This window comes from Condylura cristata, unplaced genomic scaffold (assembly GCF_000260355.1).
Source record: "Condylura cristata isolate star-nosed mole 26May11 unplaced genomic scaffold, ConCri1.0 scaffold00007, whole genome shotgun sequence".
Lineage (NCBI taxonomy): Eukaryota > Metazoa > Chordata > Mammalia > Eulipotyphla > Talpidae > Condylura > Condylura cristata.
The window spans coordinates 16,909,463-16,930,643 of record NW_004567108.1 but is presented as its reverse complement, the minus strand read 5'-3'; the positions used below and the strand labels follow the sequence as shown (position 1 = coordinate 16,930,643).

Genomic DNA, 21,181 nt, shown 5'->3' with positions numbered 1-21,181 from the left:
CCGGGCCCAGGCTGAGGTAACTGCCGCAGATTCCTGGCCCCCACCGTCTCCCCGCGGCGGCCGCGGCCCCCGATCCCCGGATCCCGCGGCCCCCGGTCTCCGATCCCGCGGCCCCCGGATCCCCGGGCCCCGGTGGCACGTCCGCGGCTCCCCCGGCCGCGCTCAGCCCCTCTCGACCCTTGCGTGGCCGGGTCCTGGACTTTCGCTCCGAGCCATCCCCAGCACTCCCGGCGTCCTCCCGCCGCCGCATCCTCGGGCTCCCCTCGGTCGGGACTGGGCTCCCTCTGCTTCCTGGGCCCTGTCCCTGTGGGCGTCGCGGTGGCAAGAAAGACTGGGCGGGGCGCCTCGGAGGAGTCCCCTGGAATGACCTGTGCCCGGTGGTCTCGGCAGCTCCTGTGCCTGACCTCAGTTCGAGAGCGGCGGGCGCGATTGCTTAGCCTCACCTGTGATGGAACCCCAGAAGAACTTGGATTATTTTCTTGAAATTGCATCCGCCATGGTGTTTTAAATAAAAGGTATTTTTGGTGGCGGTGCGATGGTGGGGATAGGGTGTGGCGGGTAGACAGAATCTGTTTCCTCTCCTAACATATTTTGTGTGCTTGAGCTTATTTCTCTTTCTTGCATTAACTAATTTTACTTGTTTCGTGCTGTTGATTGGTATTCATCTGTAGCGTTAGTGTGTTGCGTGCATGTTCAGTGTGTGGTAGAAATCATCCTTGCTGGCTAAGCGGTGATTTTTAGCCTTCTGAAAGCTAGAAGACCGAGGTGTGAACCTATAAATCATATGCAGAGTTATAAACCAGCCTTACTTCAATGAAAACCAATGCAATTAATAAAGAAATGAAAGGTAGAACACTATCAATCAAATCCTTTACTAAACATTATAAGTGTACATCTGGCTTTTTTAAAAAAAAAAATTGTGGCTTGAATGCTTCAGTGTACACTGTATCCCATATCTAGGAGAGTAAGGACTGTTTAAAAACTAACCTTTACAGATACTATCCACCATCAAAACTGACATTAATTCTTTGATATGGCATTAATATCCAGTATACTCAAATTTGCCTAATTTTAATTGCCTAAATTGAAGTTTACAGGAAAAATTGCAATATAAACATCTATGCCTTTACTGAGAACAGGCAGCTGTTTATATTTTGCTCATATTTTGTTCTTTTCATGTGTGCACAGACCCGTTTCTGAACTCATTGTGAGCTGATAATGCCTTGCCTCTTTCTACCTTAATATTCAATACAGTACACAGTTCCTAACGGCAATTATATTCCTTTACATACATAAGAGTTGACAGATTCAGGAAATTTGATGTTAATGACTTTTATCTGTGCTATAGTTTGTTATTTGTTATTTCCCATGTTGTCATTTGTCACTTTGTGAAGCATGTTTCTTTTCTGGTACCAGGTATAAGCTCTGCCTATTACAGGCTTCTACATTGCACCTCATTGTCTTATGTTATTAATAGTTGTTAATTTGGAATAGTCCTTGAGCCTTTGTTTCTCAAAACATTGACATTCTAAAGGAAAAACAGCCCACTGTTTTATATGATTTTTCTCAATTTGGATTAGTCTGCTCATGAATAAACTTAGGCTTGTTGTTTTGACTGGAATGCTGAGTAATTAATGCTATGCCCTTTTCAAGCTGTCACAGCTCAGCTTGGAGCATAATGTCTGCCCCCAGCTTGAAATGTTGTCTACTAGGTCAAGATTTCTTCACTGTTAGTATTTTTGCAAATCATTAATAGGTAGGAACATATCTTCTGATAAGGAAAATAGTTTATTCCTTATCAGAATCCTCTCTCCCTCTGCCTGATTTAGCAAACTTGATTCTTTTCTAAATCAGTTTTTATTACAATGCTTGTAAAATGGTAATTTTACAAATTGGTGGTTTTCCACATTTAATACTATACCAGTGTAGTCTCATTTATTCTTACTTTATTAATAGATTGTAATCCGTTATTCATCTTATTTATTTTGATGTTCAGAGTGTCCCAGATTGGGTCCTTCAGTCTTGTTCTTGTTTCCTTTAGATATTAACCCCATTTATGTTTACTGCTTTACTTTGGAAGGACGAGAAGTTCCAGGTGCATTCAGTTCCTCATAGACCAGTTCTGAAATAGGCTGTTTTTCCAAAGAGCCCCATTTCCTCATGCTGAGGAATGGTAGTTAGAAACCCGGATTTGGGTGCTCAGTTTGCTCATTGCTTCCCAGGTTGCACTGCTTCAAGACTCTTTGGAGGACAGGTAGAAATGAATTTTTATACCTATACCTCCAATTCTAATACAACTCAGTGAGGATCTTCCTTAAGTCATCCTTAGTTTCGTCAGTGGGACCTGTTCACTATGGCTTTTGTGTTCTCATGCTTCTTGGGCCCTAGCACACTGTACCATGCTGTTCAACCACATGAACATCCTCCCAGGATTCTCCCAAGAATGGACTTTACTCAAGATTGTTCTCATCCAGCGTGAGCTCTGACAGACTGTTTTGGCCTGTACTGCAACTATCCCCCACCAGGCATGGGGCCTCCACAGGCATATTCACTCATGTTATCTCAGGGCTTCATTTTTATGTGGACTAGTTTGGACTTTTTCATGGTTCGGGGCAGTTGACTGCTTATGTGGAGATTCAGGCTTCAAGAGTGATTATTCCAGGGAGTAATGTTGAAGTTGTGTTGTCTTTTTGTGAATGAACCTTGGGAAAAACAGCATTGCTTTCATTTTACTCTTGTCAAGGTAATCAAAATCCCATCAATTTCAAGGAATGAGATATAATCCGTATCCTTTGCAAGAATTGGCAAAAGTCACAGAGTAAGAAGAGCATGTGGAACTAAATATTGTGTGGCCATTGTTGGAAAATACAACCTGCCACACTGAGAAAAGCAAAACATGGAAAATTTATTGTCAAAATCCTTTCCTGGTTCATGTTTATCTTCATAGTCTGAAAATAGTTTGTCAAGAAAGCAAATACATTGTGCTTGACTATTTAAGATGTTTTAGGAAATGTTGACTTCATTGTCAGTATCTTACCTTGGAAATAGAATTAACTTGAGTTGATGATAAAGTGGTTTACTAAAACTTAAGATCCTTGGTAGCAAATATTAACTTATGAGCTTTTTTTTTTTTTTTATATAAATAGCATCTGGTTATTGTTTTCATCTAATTGCTCACTGATATCTTGAACATGGAGATAAGGTTAGAAGTTTTGACATCAACAAGTATAAAGCAGAAAAAGCCCTGGCCACGCATTTCCTGGTTGGGACAGGTAGGTTTTTCTTTATTACTACAAAGTAATTTTTTTTAATTTATTTATTCATATAGAACTGGGGCACAGGCCAGAGATGCAAAGGGTGAGAGGATTCACCAGAGGCAGAGCGGGGAGCAGAACAGGCAGATCGATGAAGTACACTGCTGAGGGGAGCAGCGGGCAGGTCAGGAGAGGTCTGCCTCGCCATGTTGATCTCCTCCAGGGCAGGCGGGAATCGAACTCATGCGGAAGTGGCTTAAGCTTCTTAGTGCTGTGCTTTAACCCGCTGAGCCACAAGGGAGGGCCCTACAAAGTCATTTTTAATATATGTTAAATGTGTGCTTACTTCTAAAATATAAGAATGTTGTTGTATGGCCTAAGTATACAGCACCCTCTTTAGAAAAATCACCTGCCCAGGGTGTATTTGTATTTTGTTATTATAGTGAGCAGATCAGTTTTTTTTTAAATAAATAAATAAATAAATAATGATCTATCTAAAAGAAATATTTTCCTTTCAAAAGTCTTTTTTTCATATTATGTTTAAGAAAATTGAGATGAAATATACCTAGACTATTAGAGTCCTATAGACTGATTCTCAAACTCAACATTAGCTCAGGATTATCAGGTGACCTTACTGAAACACAGATTGTTGGGTGTCACTCTGATTTTCTGATTTAGGAGACCTGTGGTGGCTGTTGGTTATTGGTTTGAAAACCACTCCCTGGAAGATGTGGGATCCAACTTAATACAGCATACTTTCTCTAGTCAATAAAAATAGTAAGAACTAGTGCCACCCTGGTAGCCAAAGGGTTAAGTAATAGCATTATGAAGCTTGATCCACATGGTACAGCAGACCTCTCCTGTCACGCCTACTGCTCTTCTCAACAGTGTATTTCAGACAATCTGCCTGTTTTGTTCCCCACTGGTAAATCCTCTCACCTATTCCCACATATCTCTGGCCTGTACCCCAGTTCTTACATACATAAGTAAATCAGAACTAGGGGCTTATGAAATTGATAAGCCACATCTATTTTAGTCTAATAAATATTAAAATCTTTTTCCATACTACTGTTCAAATTGATATGGTTAAATAGTAGGTAACCCTGATTTGGCTAGCAGAATTAGAAGACACTGCTGAAGTTTTAATTTTTTTTAAAGATTTATTTACTTATTCTTACAGAACTGGAGTATAGGACAGAGGTGTGGTGGGTGAGGGGATTCACCAGACAGAGTGAGGAGCAAAACAGGCAAGATTGATGAAGTACGCTGCAGGCTGCAGCCGGAGGTCAGGAGAGGTCTGCTGCACCAGGTGGGTCAGCTCCCTGGTTGGAAATCTGACCCCTGCTGCAGTGGTTTTGGAGATCTTCATAATGCCATGTTTTAACTGTTGTGCCACTAGGGAGAACCCTGAAGTTTTAAATTTTAAGGAATTTTAAATGCAAATACTAGGTAATTCCTTCTAGTAATTCTAATAAGAGGTACTTTAAAATGGAATGAAATATCTTTAGGTCACCTGATCAACCTTAATGTTCATTTTATGATTTATAATATAATGTATGATCTATAATCTTTCTTGAATGTTATTTTGTTTTCCTTTCTATGATACTTTAGATAAGAGGTTGAATACTCTTGTATCCCTTAGGTCTCTCACATTTTTCTTCTCAGGAAAATGAAGCTGTTTTCCTTTTGGATGATAAATTTATCAATGAAATTGACTTGATCTCAGGAAGGACAAAGAAGAAAATTCCTAGTCTACAGCCTTTGCTGAAGGATGTTACTATCCTAACAACATCCAGTAATGGTTAAGTAGTACTGATATTTTCAAGCGGCTAGAGTAACTGTATTTTTGAATACTATGATATAATGTCAAGAGAAATATTAGATTCTAAGTATTGCATTTCCTTTTTTGAAAACAGATGCCTGGCTGGCAGGGGTACTCACTACAGGGGACCTTTTCCTTTGGAACAAAGACCAGGACTGTTTGAAAACTATACAAGCAACTGAAAAGCCTAAAGAAATGATTAAAGCAGCAGTAGGTGGGAATTTTCTAGTTGTTTACATTGGTTTAGCTTGATAAATAGTAGGCAAAGAGGATGAAACACTTTCCTATTACTGTAAGTGTGTAAGTATATATGAATGCATATATGTCTATGTTTAAACATGTATGTATTTTGGTGGGGGGTGTTAATATGTGATACTAGATTCATCTTGAAGAAAAGTCTGGCATACTTAACATATTTTTGGCAGTAGTGGGTTACACATAAGCCCTTGATAAATGTTTTTATTACTTGTACTTTTTTTTTTTAAAGATTTATTTGTGCATACAGAACTCGGGTACAGGTCAGAGGTGCAGGTGCAGTGAGAGGATTCACCAAGACAGAGTGGGGGGCAGAACAGGCAGATCACCAAAGTACACTGCTGAGGGGAGCAGCAGGCGGGCCAGGAGAGGCCTGTTGCCATGTGGTCACCTCAGGGGCAGGCAGGGATGGAACTCATGCGGAAGCAGAAGCGGCTTTAGCTTGTTATTGCTGTGCTTTAACCCGCTGGGCCACCAGGGAGGGCCACTTGTACTTTTTTATATTACTAATGCTTTTAACACTGAATGGAACATTATTTAGGTTGGTTGTGTTAGAATAAGATACATTATGTACTTTCTGGGGGAAATTCAGACTTCAAAGTTTTAAATTTTTTTTTTTTCTTTTAGCAAGCTCTTTGAAACTGTATTTGTATGTATCTGGAAATGGGAAAAGAGTTCTGCTTATAACTCCTTCTGGATGTATATTTCTTTGGGAATACTTGGAATTCAAGACTATCTTATCTTCCAAAAGCCTTTCATTGGAGGGTCAGTGGTCCCAGATCGTACCTGAAGAAGCAATTCATTTACCTTCCACTGAAGATAAGGAAGCTGTAGTGCATGCTGTTTTTATAAAAAATGAGGTAAAATTGGAATTTGACAAGATGTTACCGAAGTTGAGAGTTCAGGCTTTAGGAACACTATCTGAAACTATTTAGGGAGTGTGTATAGTAGCTTTTTATCTGAAATTAATTGTCACAGTAATTCTAAAATGATTGTGGAAAAGATGGTTATTTTTCCACTCACATTTAAAAAAACTACTGAAATGGTTTGACCTTAGAGCTTCCTTTCTCCTTAGTTTAAAAAAAGAACTAGTTTTGTAACTTATTTTTAAGATTTATCCATTTTTACATAGATAAACTGGATGTAGGGCAGAGGTGCAGGGGATGAGAGGATTCATTAGAGACAGAGTGGGGAGCAGGAGGTGGATCTGCTGAAATAACTGCTAAGGGCAGCAGCAGACTAGATCGGAGAGGTCTGCTGGGCCAGGTGGATCAGCTCCATGGCTGGGGGTGTGGAACTTAAGCCATAGGTGTGATAGCTCTGAGACTTAACCCATAGGCCACCAGAGAGAGCCTGCTTTTGTAATTTAATAAGCTAGAACCAGTGATATTAAGTAATACATTTAAATCCCAGGAAGTAACACATTCACTAGTTGAAAATGTTTTAAATAGCTGCACGGAACTCTGTATGTATGAGCTAACCTTTAATTAGTCAATCCATGACTATAAGAAATTATTTTGAAGCCTTATTGTTTTTCTTTATTTTCTCCCACCCTCAGAGGTTGTGGTGGTCTAATTTAACTTTAAAAGAAGAGAAAACTATATAAGAATCTTTCTCAGTTACAGTAAATGGCAGGGCTTACTTAGAATAATATTTCATTTGGCATGCTTCTAACTCAAAAATTAACTTAATGCTTAATCTTAATAAAAATACAAGTAGTATTTTATTTATTGATTAAGAAATATGTCTTATATATCTTGATATATTTTCAATTATGTACTATATATTAAATTTATCTACAGTTATTTGGAGACAGCTGCTTGTGTTCATTTACTTTTTATTCTGGGGAGTATCTGAAATTATCATTTTTGTCAATTCGTTGGCATGAGAGTGGATTTCTACCTATAAGGTGAGGTGAATTTTTTATTATTTTCTATGCTTTTTTTTTAAAAAATTTTTTTATTTATTCATACAGAAGTGGGGTACAGGCCAGAGATGCGGAGGGTGAGAGGATTCACCAGAGACAGAGCAGGGAGCAGAACAGGCAGATCGAGGAAGTACACTGCTGAGGGGAGCAGCGGGCGGGTCAGGAGAGGTCTGCCGAGTCTTGTAGATCTCCTCCGGGGCAGGCGGGGATCGAACTCATGCGGAAGTGGCTTCGGCTTCTTAGTGCAGTGCTTTAACCCGCTGCGCCACCCAGGGAGGGCCGTATTTTCTATGCCTTTTAAAACATCATCATTTGGGTCTCTTTATACAAAAAGGTTAGTAATTGTTAATATGAATTTCCCCTTCTGAGATTTTACAAACCTTCTTCCTATATTGTTTTTGTTCTTTAGATTACATTTCTAAATGTTTATAGAGTTTTTATTTTGTTTCCATTGAAAAACATATGAAATATAAGCCAGTTATATGGTCTTGTCTTAAGACTATAAAAATAACTATTTTGGAAAGTAAATTAATTGAATTTTAAAAGGAACATAACTTGAATATATGACTACCTAAATTTAAATGCTCAAGTGTTTTCTGCTAAAAATCTATGTAGTCTAAAAAGCCCATTAAAATAGAAAGAATACATTATGAGCATATATCAAAGTAAGATTTAGTAAAATTGTGTGATTTTTTTTTCTTTTTTTTCCCTGATAATTGTTTATGCTAACACTGCTTTTTTTTTTTTTCAATAATATAATAGCTTATTTTTACATCATTTTGTGCCTCTTTCCATCTCAGTTATAATCCCCATGGGCTTCCCATCACCATAGTCCAGTGCATTTCCCCCATCGCTAACACTGCTTTCTTAAGGTCTAATTTGTATTAAATAAAATGAACAAATTTTATGTGTATGAATTAGATGGATTTTGGTAACTTTGGCTATGTAACCATTGTAGTCATCATCATATCAAACAGAACATTGCCATTACCCCATCTCCATCTCTGCCTTTTCTTTTTTTTTTTTTAAAGATTTATTTATTCATACAGAAACTGGGGTACTGGCCAGAGATGTGGATGTGAGAGGATTCACCAGAGACAGAGTGGGGAGCAGAACAGGCAGATCGACGAAGTACACTGCTGAGGGGAGCAGTGGGCGGGTCAGGAGAGGTCTGCCGCGCCATGTGGTCACCTCCCGGGCATGTGGGGATCGAACTCATGTGGAAGCGGCTTTAGCTTCTTAGTGCTGTGCTTTAACCCGCTGCGCCACCAGGGAGGGCCATCTCTGCCTTTTCAATCCCTGTACAGATAGTTTGCTAACATCTAAAAACGTGTCCAGCCTAACCCTCAGTGGAAGCAGATGTATTTGGAGTTGGCTACAGAACCTGCCACCTCTATCAAAATGGACACTGATCCTGTGTAATTAACCACTGCTTGCTGTGCCCTTTATGAAGCTTCTGAATGGTTGCCAGGACATACCCTAAGACATTCACACGTGTAGGACCCTTGATTTTTTTTGATGGATTTCTAACTAAATGTTACTGTACTTTTTATTTATAATTTTTTCATTACTTTCCTTTCTTAGGTCATTGCCATATGCTGTTCTTTGGGCACAACAAGACTGTCTTCTGTGCAGTTTGATTCCTAAATGTGAATCTATCAAGTCAAGAGGAGCTCTAATTTCTGCTTTTTCAAGAGATGGCCTTACCCTGGCAGTAACGCTTAATCAGAAAGACCCAAATGTCAGTAAATGTAGTGGCTTAGAAAGTAACCAAAGAAAAAGAAAACGTTAGTTTTGAGATTCCTCCCCACTCTTTCCCCAAAGATAAATTTTTTCTCCTAGTTCTTTATATTCCTTATGTTAGTGTTTTCTGATTCAGTTTAACATTATGGATTGGTGAAGTTATTTATATTAGTGGTTTAATTTTCAAAGACTTGGCCTTCAGAAGAGAAAAGAGGCTAAATTAAAAGGAAAGAAAGGCAAAGTAGTAACTATTTTCTTAAAGTGTAGCATAAAAAGAGCATTAAAGTGGTCAGCATTGCCTTGTCAGTAGGGAAGGACTCATTACTATAAAAATAAACCATTCTTACAATAATTTATTCTTATAATAACGGATTTCTCAGATTCTAGAATTATAAATAGTGATTAAAGCATAGTTAAATGGTTTCATTATCTTTTTTCTCTTTCTAGGCAACTCAAATATTATTTATAAACACATTGAATTTTGCTATTCTCTCTGGCAGCCTTAAAGGATGTAGTAATAAGAATCCTGTGGTTCCAGCGACACTTATCAGGTGAGAACACTTGTAGTTCTAAATTACTTTATTTTTATCCAAGCGTTTAATAAGTTTTCATTTCTGGTAATCCAATATGGGATTTTAGATGAATAATGCATTTACTTTCAGCACTTATGCTTCATAGGGTGGAAGCTCTATGAGCAAATTCTTTTTCTGTTATTTCTGTGTGTTGTTTCAGGCAGAATGGAAATATGAATGGGCAAAATAGTTGAGAGCATGAAATAATAATAATTGGGGTCCATCATATGTACAGGGAAGCTGTACAAAGTTGGTATCGTCAGCACATGGGTCGCCACTAAGTTCATTGATGATGTGGGTGGCACATGAGCTAGACAAGAACCTCCACGGTGACAGAAAAGGAGATTTCATCTTAGATCTCCCTGTTTCCTTTTATGAATATTATCTGTGCCTTTCTCTGAATTTCCAAGTTTTTTAAGCTTCATCTAGTCCTGCTATTTCATTTCCTCCCTACCTCTCCCCGCCAGAATTCCTTTTCCAAAGTATTCAAAGTATTCCTGGTCTTAGTTCAGTGTTCTGTTTGACTAAAGGGTCTGTAAGTCACAGGAGGAGTTACATTTTATCCCTATGAAACATTAACCTGACAGGGTAGTTAGACTTCAGCAAAGCATGAAGTCTAACAGACTGCACAGAGGAGAGGTATGGTATTGACCTTTAATCTATCAGAGGATTTTAGTTGCGGAAACCAGTAGAATTAAAATGTGTTTTAATTAAAATGTGAGTGATTAAAAAAACTTAAATCTATTAAAGAGTATTTTTATCTTATTAGTTGTTTATGAATCTAAGTAAATTTCTATTTAATATGTCATGTTAAGTAGATGTTTACGAGCAAATTCCCCCCATTTGTTAAACTTTTTTTTCTGAGTGGTATAATGCATGAAATATATATGGCAAATGCCTATTGTTCATATTTCCCCTCATTTTTTAAAGCATCCAACTGTTCTTGGTAACAGCCTAGCAGAAATTTTTAAAGAGATTGTAGAGAGGCCTTTCTAAATACTTTATCTTGCTTTTTCCAGGTCCTATTGGGTAGGTGATATCAGCTGGACTCATGATAGTCTTTTTCTGGCTTGTATGTTAAAACGTGGCTCCCTGATTTTATTGACCTGCCAAGGTGAACTGCTAACATTAATTACATTTGGTTGCTCTATAGAATTTGGGCCAGCAGAATTTATTCCTCTTCACCCACTAATAACATATAGGTGAGACATTTTTTTTTAATAATATAATAGTTTATTTTTACATTATTTTGTACATTCTTTTATCTCAATTTAATCCCCATGGGTAGGTGAGACATTTTAATTGTTTTAATTTGGACACAGATGTTTTTCTCTTTTGATATTTCACTAATGTTTTTTTTGTTTGTTTTACATATGAATAATTTCATCTTTAAGGTTGTCTTTTTCTTTGAGTCTGTCCATCTCAATATGTTTCTTATTGATAGTTTTCTGTTTCTTTTTGTGGCTTAATCCTGGTGAAACTTTGACATTGTGAACTATGTAAGTATAAGTTATTTAAATATTCAATAGCACCGAAACTTTTTTATGTGTTAGTAGAAATATGTCATTGTTTTAAAAGAAGAGCATTTAAATGCATTAAAAGCTCAAAATCAAGTTGGAATATGGAATATGAAAACTTTCCCCTTGGGGAGAAGAAGACATATGGGATTTTATAATTTAGCTATTAATTTTTTAAATTGAGAGATGGCTTACCAGTTTGACTTTAGCGTTAGAAAAGTAGAATTTCAAATTTTGTTTTTTGTATTTACCAGTTATGTGACTTTTGGTAAATTATTCTTTAAGTCTTTTACTGTGTAATAAAGAGGACAATAATTTGTTTTTTAGTGCTGAGGGAGTGAAAAGAAAGTATAGTTAGGTATAGTATAGTTAAGTAAAGTTAACAAAGTTTCTTTAATAGTAAAAATGTGCTGCCTTAATTTTCTGGAATACTTTCTGATTAAAAACAAAATGGGACATGCCACAATTTAGGAAAAATAATTGGAAAATATGTAAGCATTGTGTTAATTACTTATTTTTCCTTCCAGATATATAAACACTTAATATTTGGAGGTTTAATTTGCTTTTATATTTTTTCTGTAACTTTTATTATTTGGCTTTTTCTTTGGTATAATGTGATTTTTTCCCCCCTCTAATTCTTGAATTTTTGATATTTGTTTACTAGACCACAGCAGTTTACATTTCAAGATTCAAATAAAACTGTAGATTCACCAGCTTCCGATAATGATCCTATGAGACAGAGATTTTCTATAAAAGCACACTCTCGGTTACCCTACCTTGTTATTTCTGATGGATACATGATCACAACCCTTCGATTTCTTGACAACATGTCTCCATCTGTGCTCATGAGGTCACTTCTACTTGATTCAACCCAGAGACTTGAGAAAACATATCAGCGTGTGGTATTGTCTAAGGTATGGTGCTTTTTGGTATCATTAATAAAGTTTGTTTCCTAGTCTTTTTAAATTTAAAGCTACATTGACAAATATCCTTGAAATGTATATAGCTATCTAGAGTTTTTGCTTGCATATGATATAATTATGGGAAAGATTATGTTTTTGGAAATCTTTTTTATCTTCTATAGCCCAAAAGCAAAGGACTGACCTTGCGATCACTGAGTTCCCTAAGGTCTAGCCTGTTAAAACACCAAGGAAATGAAAACTCAGCTGATACTGCTGTCCCCAGATTCTTGCTGGCAGAAGAAACAGTGAACTTAAATGAAAAAACAGATTTGGAGGTACTTGGTAGCAGTCCTTTATTTGAATAATTATGTATTGATTGTTCTAAGAGGTATGTTTTGTTCTTCTCTTTTACAGAGAGTGAAATTTGAGAATAGGAAGTGATCCTATTTATAAGCTGTCAAATATAATACTTCTTTCTCTCATGTTTTAGGGTTTTGAAGCAGAACAAATTAATGAAGACAGACACTTTCCAAACAACTTACTCTCTTCTTGGAATCATAAAAACGATTCATTGTTTAGTAGTGTGGATGAGGGAAGATTGGAATTTGCGTGTATGTTTGATACGATACATGCAAAAGATAATACTGAAGATACAGATAAAACCACTACAGAACTATATTCTGTCCAGAAAAATCTCCTTGCAGCATGGACTATAGGAATTTCAAAAAACGTGCCGGAAAAACATTTAATGTTAAATTACACGATAGTTTGTATCACTCACCTTTTCTATATTCTTCAGTTTATAAAGTGTCCCTTGCCCAAACTTGATCTTTTCTTAAGCAAGAGCCCAAGACATAATACATGGGTACTTTGTGTCCTTCATCTTTTTCATCAGTGTTTATCAATCCAGTATTGGGATTTGAGATATAAACAAGATGTGGGACATTTGGTGAAGCTGACCTCAAATACTATAAAGCTGTTGCTAACTCAGCAACTACAGGGTCAGTCATTCTCAGAGAGGCTTTTAGCCTGTTTCCATTTATTGAAAATGGTAGCTAATAATTTAAATGACATTCACAGTCTCCAACCTGAAGTTACTTCAGCAACACCTGGTGGAAGTACAACAGTAAATCAGGACTCATTGGTGGTACCCATTTTTCAAATGTTTCGACATACTAGTTCTCAGGAAAACTGTTCTTGGGACTCACCTTTGAACACCGGGCCTCAAGTAGTAAATCTTGTTCAACAGCCAGAACACAGGTATACTTTCTTTACTATTAGGATAAAAAAAAAAAACTTGAAATATAATTTCATATTGTAAAATTTACCACTTTTAAGTGTGAAGTGCAGTGATTTATTTTTTTAGTGTAGTCACAGGATTGATGAATTATTAGCCCTAATTCTTTAGCATTTTTATCACCCCAAAACCATGTACCTGTCATTGTAGCACTTATCTATAATGCTGGCTGCTATATGGTATTTTGTTATTTAAAAATATTTAGGATATATTACAAGTGTTACTCGACATACGTATTTTATTAGTCTTGGGCAATCATGAGACTGTTGGTGTTTGTTTTAGGTAAGTACAAAATGAACATAAGTGTGCAATGAATTTATGAAAATTTAAATAATATGCACTTTTTGGCTGTTGATTTGGCTATATTTAAAATCTGATCAGTCTGTATCTGTCGTACCTTAGTTAAGAATAAGGCAAAAGAAAAAGGAATCTATGTTCATTTTTACCCAAATTCTGAAAATTGGTTTTGATGATTACCTATTTTTGTGCAGATTGATTGTTCTCTGGAAAATATTATATAAAAAAACGTTATGGTATCAAATACAATTAGATCAAAAAGTTACTGAAGGTGAGACACAGTTAACTGAAAAGCTGACACAGGAAGCATCTACCATCAAGTCCTTGCTATGTCACATACAAGCTAACTTGCAGGCTGCCGGAGTTTGCTTGAACCAAACTGTGGGACTTAAGTCTATCAGTGGTAGGTATCTTATAACCGACTTTATTTTTTTTTTTTACTGTGGTAATGCTGGTTTGCAGTGTTGCTTGTGTTTGGAAGTACAGGATTTCTACTATGCCCACACTAGAACCCACCATGGTCACCACTGTAATCCATTGTGTCCATTCCCCCTCTTGTTTGCTCTTGCCCACCCCCCTCTTCATCTCTCCATTGGAACCTCAGTTCTGCCATTATATTTCTAGGGTTTGTTACTAGTTTGGCGGTATTTGACCTTAGTCTTTTCACCTCTACGTTTCACATATGAGGGACCCTATCGAACATTTCTTTTTCCTCCCTGACTTGTTTGTTTTGGCAAAGTCCCTTCTAGCTCTGCTGTGATGCTGAAGGGGCTGCACATGGCAAAAGTTTATCTTTTTTGATAGCTGATTAATATTCTATTGTGCATATTGCCATTTGTTGTGTTTTCATCTCCCGGGTATTTGGAATGTTGAAGAATGTTTGGAATATTCCACTTTTCCAGTAGATGGCGCTGTATGCAAGGGAGCATTCATAACTGGGTCTTCAGTGGGTGTAGCTTGGCTTCCTTGCTCCTGCGAGTGCTGTGTGCTTGGTTTGTGCCTGTGTCAGTGCTGCCAGCCCAGTGCATGACAACATAGCTTTATTTTATCCACTGGGTCCCCCTATGCACCTACTCACATGAGAAGGTGGTGTTGAGGATTGTGCCCAGGATTTTTCTTTCTCACAGGGTTCCTCATCTGCTTGGTCTCCCCAGCACTGTCCTGCAGCTAAATCTACAGCAATCAGATTTCCTGTGTTTCTTCTGTTCCTCTTGTTCAACAATGGTCCCTGATGATTGTGACATACTCTGTTTTCATCCCCTGTTGTGAGATCTTGTGAATTCATTGTCTGTTTGAACTTCAGTTTCTCCCTGGAGCAAATCCTGGGGCTTCCTCCAACACCATCTTCCCTGCTTCCGTCACATTTAGAATCAATTTCTCACTCCATGAATAAGGAATATCATTAAATGGGCCTTTAAAAAAAAAGGATTTATTTATCTATACAGAACAGGGGTACAGGCGAGAGGTGCAGGGGCAGTAGGAGGCTTCACCAGAGACAGAGTGGGGAGCAGAACAGGCAGATCGACAAAGTACACTGCTGAGGGGAGCAGCGGGCAGGTCAGGAGAGGTCTGTTGCACCATGTGGTCACCTCCGGGGCAGGGGATTGAACTTGCACTAAAGAGTCTGCTGTGAGCTTGCAGTGCTGCATCCTAACCTGTTGCACCATCGGGGGAGCAGGGGCAGGCTTTGATTTTTTACTAACTAGTTGCAATTACTTGTTTTCAAAATAAGTTCAGGCTGAGACATAAGCATTGAATTTTAAAACAAAATAAATTTTTATAATTTTATAATGTAACCATGACTAATTGTTGATTAAAACCTTTGTAGGTGAAGAGTGTTTCTTACTAGGATCATATGAAAAGTCTGTTCAAATATGGAAGAAATCTCTTCAAGACATACAAGAGAAAGGTAGGGAAGTGTTAAAACATTTTTGCTATAACATGTAGAAATATTTTAGCATGATTTAGAGCTTAAAATAACTTCCGACTGATGAGTGCTCACAATTTCTTAATGCATAAATGAAATACATATCCTAGGCATCTTGCTGTCATAAATGCTTAAAATTAATAATAGTCTTAGGATTTGTAGCACCCTCTTCTTATCTGTAGGCAAGCTACTTCTGTTTTTTCTTTTTTTTTCTTTTTTTTTTTTTTTTGGTTAGTGATGTGATTGTTGATGAGGGCAAAATGAGACTTAGATCCTAAATAAAATAATTTTGGGAGGGTAGGGTCAGGGTTTTTGTCTTTTAGAGAAACTGCAGGTATCAAACTGAAAGACTATGCATCAGTTATTTTGTCATCTTCTTACACCTGAGAGAAACATGAGCTACCGGTCTGTGCCTTTAAGTAATTCAGCCTTAAGAATCTCCTATAACATTTATTGTTGAGTATGTGGAGTTTCTGATGAGAATATGGAGGTGTGGATTCTAGAAACTGGGGATTGTGATGAAGGACTGAAAGTGTGACTGCAGTGTCATTAGTTCTTAGCTGATGATTCTGGAACTTGCTTTGACTGTAATAGTACATGGTCAGGTTTGGTCAGTTATTAGATTTACTTTCTGACTGTTATGACTTTGTATGTTTCATCTGCTTAACCGGTATTTAACAGTTTTTAAAAAGTGAGATGTAATTGACATAGAAAAAATTGAGGTATAATTGGCATAACATTAAATTAGTTTTAATTTAGGTGTACAACATAATGATTTGATAAATCTCTCTGCATCATGAAATGATCAGCACATAAGTATAGCTGACATACATTACCATACATAAATTACAAATTTTGTTTCTTGTGATGAGCACTTCAACATTTACCAACTTTAAATATGCAATACAGTATTTTAATTAAACTCACCATCTCACTAGTCTGTATTTATGGACTTCATTTTTTTTTGAAAGATTTATTTATTTATACAGAACTGGGATACAAGCCAGAAGTGCAGGAGTGGTAAGAGGCTTCACCAGAGACAGAGTATAGAACAGGAAGATCGACGAAGTACACTGCTGAGGGGAGCAGTGGGCGGGAGAGGTCTGCTGCACCATGTGGTCACCTCTGGGGCAGGCGGGGATTGAACTCATGCTGAAGTGGCTTTAGCTTCTTAGGGCTGTGCTTTAACTCACTGCGCCACCAGGCAGGGCCCTGAACTTCATTTTTTTTTGCTTGGTTGATTATGTTCTTTAGGTCCCACAAGTGAGATCATAGAGTGATTTTCCTTTTGCCTGACTTAACTTAGATGAAGGTCCTGAAGGTGGTGGTTTGATGGTCCAAGGTCCATCCATGTTTTCACAGATGGCAAGATTTCATTCTTTATTATGGCTGAATAGTACTCTGTATGTTTGTGTGTGTGTGTGTGTGTGTGTGTGTGTGTGTGTGTACATATATAGCCATTGGGGGCAAGACAGGAGAGGGCTGTTGTGCCATGTGAATCACCCTTTGGCTCAGGATTGAACTTGTGCTGAAGTGACTGGGCTAGATTCATAGTGCTGTGCTTTAAACCGTTGCTCTCACCAAGCAGGCTCCGGAAACACCTGTCTTTAAGCTTCTTTTCTGGAAGTTCCACCGAATAGTATCTCTCGGTTCAAAACATAGTCACATTTTCACATAGCCACAGCAAGTGAGTATCTCTCGGTTCAAAACATAGTCACATTTTCACATAGCCACAGCTAGTGAGAAATTGTATGGTAGGTGTATTGGAACTCCCAATAGAATTGTTATTCTTTAGCTGAGGAGGAATGAATAAAGGGCAGACAGCCAGCAGTCTCAGGCCTAAACATCCTTCACATGTTTGAAGGCAGTCGGCAGGGACTGCTATGTGGTGTATAGTGTTTCTTTTCCTTTGGGAAGTCCCGGTGAATATCTACTTGATATATGTACAGTTTCTTTTCTCTTTTATCATGTTCCCTTTTGTTTCATATCATGTGTACTTAAGATAGTTGTAGTTCTTTGTACTGACATTATGAGGATTTACAGTTCTCTTTGGGTAACATTTTATTATCCTAGGATCAATGAAAGAAAATAAAACTGTTTACAACTTAAAATGAAAAAGAACAAAGTATTGCCCTGTCTGTTTTTTTTAAAGTAATTTTTTTTTAAAGATTTATTTATTTATTTGTGCGTACAGAACTGGGATACAGGCCAGAGGCTCAGGGGCGGTGAGAGGCTTCACCAGAGACAGAGTGGGGAACAGAACAGGCAGATTGACGAAGTACACTGCTGAGGGGAGCAGCAGGCGGGTCAGGAGAGGTCTGCCACGCCATGTGGTCACCTCCGGGGCAGGCGGGAATCGAACTCCTGCAGAAGCGGCTTTAGATTCTCAGTGCTGTGCCTTAACCCGCTGCGCCACCAGGGGGGGGCCGCCCTGTCTGTTTTTAATCTTATAAACTAGATACAGAAAAGTTCAGTAACATGAATATACAACTTGGTGGATTTTATAAACAGCACACTCCTACTTAGCACCCATGTCAAGATCATTGCCTTGCTAATGTGTTTTTAATTCTTATTTAAGGAGGAAGAAGGACATGTTATCTTCAGATACGCTATTATCTTTCTCTTTTATACTGCCACCTCTATAGCTATAATTTAAATGATGCACAAGGATTGTGTGATCAGCTAGTAAGGGAAATACTGAGATGGTCCCACCTACCTGTAAAAGAAGATAAAGATTGTTCAGGTATGCTTGTTATTCTGTATATATACAAAATCTTGCTATTTCGTAGGTGTAGAGTTGAAATTGTACATAGTTCATTGATCTGTCTCTATAGTATCTAAGTTACACTGTGATGAATTTTAGACTGTTAGCTTCTCAGTAGTAAGGATCATGATTTTTGGTTTGTTTTTTTAAACTTTGAATCCTCAGGGGTTGGTGATGATTGTCTACATAACTGATCAGTTTTTTCATAGCTCTTACTTGTTATACAAAACCCAAGTATTTTACTTACTATATTTGCATTTTCTTCACTGTTGCTTAAAATGGTTTTATAAAGTGATAAAAATCACTTTCTGAGATATTCTGAGTATTTTTAAATACCTATTTGAGAAACTGGAGATTATTATTTTTTTTTATTTACTTATTCATACAAGAACTAGTGCCAGGACTCACCAGAGATAGAGTGTGGAGCAGAACAGGCAGATCAACTGAAACATACTGCAGAGGGGAGCAGCGGGCGGGCCAGGAGAGGTCTGCCACACCATGTGGTCACCTCCCTAGCAGGGCATTGAATTCATGCAGCAGTGACTGCAGCCAGCCTCATAGTGCTATGCTCCAACCTGTGGCAGTGCCAGGGAGGGCCCTGGATTGTCCTTTTTTTTTTTTTTAAAAAAAGAAGGCTTACTTAAATTAACCAATAACCAGAGTGAAAGATATATGGAGTGACAGATTATGAATTGAATACTATGCCTGTGAATCTTAAGGTATCAGAACTTGCTAAATGTAGTCCATCCATGCGAACTTTATATGTATGGTTTCAGTCTCTTGTTAGATTTCTTAATTTGTCATTTAAATTTTTATTTTATTTAAAATTTTTTGTTCATAATGAAAATAATGTACATTTTATACAGTTTCGAAAATATAGAAAAGTATGAAGAAATGAAAATCGCTTATAGTTTTTCTTCTATTAATATATAAGTATTATCAGATTTACTGAAGTACATTGCTGAGGGAAGCAGCATGCAAAAGACAGGAGAGGTCTGCTGTGCCATGTGGGTCAACCCCACCCCCGGCTGGATATTGAGGGCTGCAGTGGCTGGTGATAGCTTGATAGCACTGAGACTTTAAACTCTGTGCCACCGACGAGGCACCTCTTCCATGTTTTTGAATAAAATTTTCGCTGAAGTTCACAAGTGGTTTCTAAGTGTCTGTGCTTCTTATTATGAACTGGTCGTTTTTGCTCTGTTGTCTTCAAGAAGTATAGCTAACTATTGTAAATTAGCACGTATAGCTTGTGGATGCCTGTCCCGGAAAAAAAAAATTTATTTTTATAATGTTGGGAACTTAAACATTACTTGTTTTCTGCAAGTTTGATTGGAGTCGCCTCTGGTCGCTTACATGCCCTTTAGTTGCAGGCTGTGGAGCGACTGGCAGTGTGCATCCGGAGGCCGCAGTGAGGGTCGTCCAGTCCATGGCCCGCTTCATGGCTGCCTACTTCACCAACCAGGTGCTTTGCATTTTGCCACCTCACAACGTGAATGTTTTGCCTCCACTTCACATCAACACAGGTAACATATAAACAGTTTCTTCACTTCTGTTTTTGTGCATACTGTTTAACATCATTTTAGAGGAGGACCATTGTCCAGTGGAAATAATGCTGTTCCAGCATAGGATGGCACATAGTAGACAGTGACTATTTGCGAGTGAATAAGAACTGAGAAAGGTAATTGCTTAGATTTGTTTTTAATTGAATGTGGATTTCTTCATCACATTTTGGGCAAATTGGTGTTTATGAAGTTTCAGTGTTTAAAAAAAGAAGGCGATTGGGTCCTCCCTGGTGGCACAGCGGGTTAAAGCACAGCACCAAGAAGCTAAAGCCACTTCTGCATGAGTTCGATCCCCGCCTGCCCTGGAGGTGACCACATGGTGTGGCAGACCTCTCCTGACCCGCCCACTGCTCCCCTCAGCAGTGTACTTCGTCGATCTGCCTGTTCTGCTCCCCACTCTATCTCTGGTGAATCCTCTCACCCTCTGCATCTCTGGCCTGTACCCCAGTTCTATATGCATAAATAAATAAATCTTTAAAAAAAGAAAAAAAAGAAGGCGATTGCCTTCACTTATATAATATGTGGAAACACATTCTGTGTATGTTAATTTGGAATTTAACTTAGATGATTTACTTTGATATTTTTACTTGGCTCATTTACTTTGTTCTGTGTAATCATTTCATCAGTAGGATCAAAACATTCATAAAACAACCTTACCCTAACTGTTGTGAACAAGAGATAAAATATTTGTTTTTTTATGGATTTTATATCTACTAGATTGAGACAGAAAATTAAATGACTATATTAATAAGAGCTATCAAATGGGTGATAATTGTTATGTAGAGTATTAAAATAGAGTGTAGTGCATTGTGATTAAGTGGTTGCCTCAGAGTGGGATTTAGGTAAGAGCTCTCTAAAGAGTTGACATTTAAGCTGAACTCCTAATGACAACAAAAAAACCAGGCATGGGCAAATGAGGGCTGAGAGCATTCTAACCTGAGCTTGTACGAGTCCCAAAGCAAAAACACAGTTGATACATTTGAGAAACTGAAAGATAGATGTGACTAGAGCAGAGAGGATAAAGTGGAAAGTGATAGAAGAGGAAGTCATGAGGAAGTCACACAGATAGGAGCCAGGTGGGCTATGCCAGTGTAAGGAATCTGAATCTTTTATAAAAGCAGTAAGAAGTTATTGAGGCATTTTAAGCAAGAAATAACGGATAAATATGTCCAAGGCACATACATTAGAGTAATCGCTTGTTATGCTGTGGCCCAGTACATGTCAGCGTGGATATGTATATTCATATTATCTGATTTAAAAGTTTCATTAAGGGCCCTCCCTGGAAGCATATCGGGTTAGGACACACCACTGCAAGCCAGCCACAGCGGCTTCAGTGTGAGTT

General features: G+C 37.9%; 1 protein-coding gene across 1 annotated transcript in view; it reads left to right on the top strand.

The window, feature by feature from the left end:
* LOC101618813 (chromosome unknown open reading frame, human C5orf42) overlaps nt 1-21,181 on the top strand; it is a 93,672-nt gene continuing 72,491 nt past the window's right edge. The window contains exons 1-17 of the mRNA XM_012721875.1: nt 1-16; nt 391-515; nt 3,147-3,272; nt 4,920-5,055; nt 5,171-5,290; nt 5,959-6,191; nt 7,134-7,240; nt 8,843-8,999; nt 9,449-9,552; nt 10,593-10,775; nt 11,755-12,004; nt 12,175-12,327; nt 12,483-13,252; nt 13,781-13,989; nt 15,415-15,495; nt 18,092-18,250; nt 19,642-19,800. Coding sequence (XP_012577329.1) covers nt 3,192-3,272; nt 4,920-5,055; nt 5,171-5,290; nt 5,959-6,191; nt 7,134-7,240; nt 8,843-8,999; nt 9,449-9,552; nt 10,593-10,775; nt 11,755-12,004; nt 12,175-12,327; nt 12,483-13,252; nt 13,781-13,989; nt 15,415-15,495; nt 18,092-18,250; nt 19,642-19,800 — 2,902 coding nt within the window. The 5' untranslated portion in view covers nt 1-16; nt 391-515; nt 3,147-3,191. The remainder of the gene's footprint in view (nt 17-390; nt 516-3,146; nt 3,273-4,919; nt 5,056-5,170; nt 5,291-5,958; nt 6,192-7,133; nt 7,241-8,842; nt 9,000-9,448; nt 9,553-10,592; nt 10,776-11,754; nt 12,005-12,174; nt 12,328-12,482; nt 13,253-13,780; nt 13,990-15,414; nt 15,496-18,091; nt 18,251-19,641; nt 19,801-21,181) is intronic.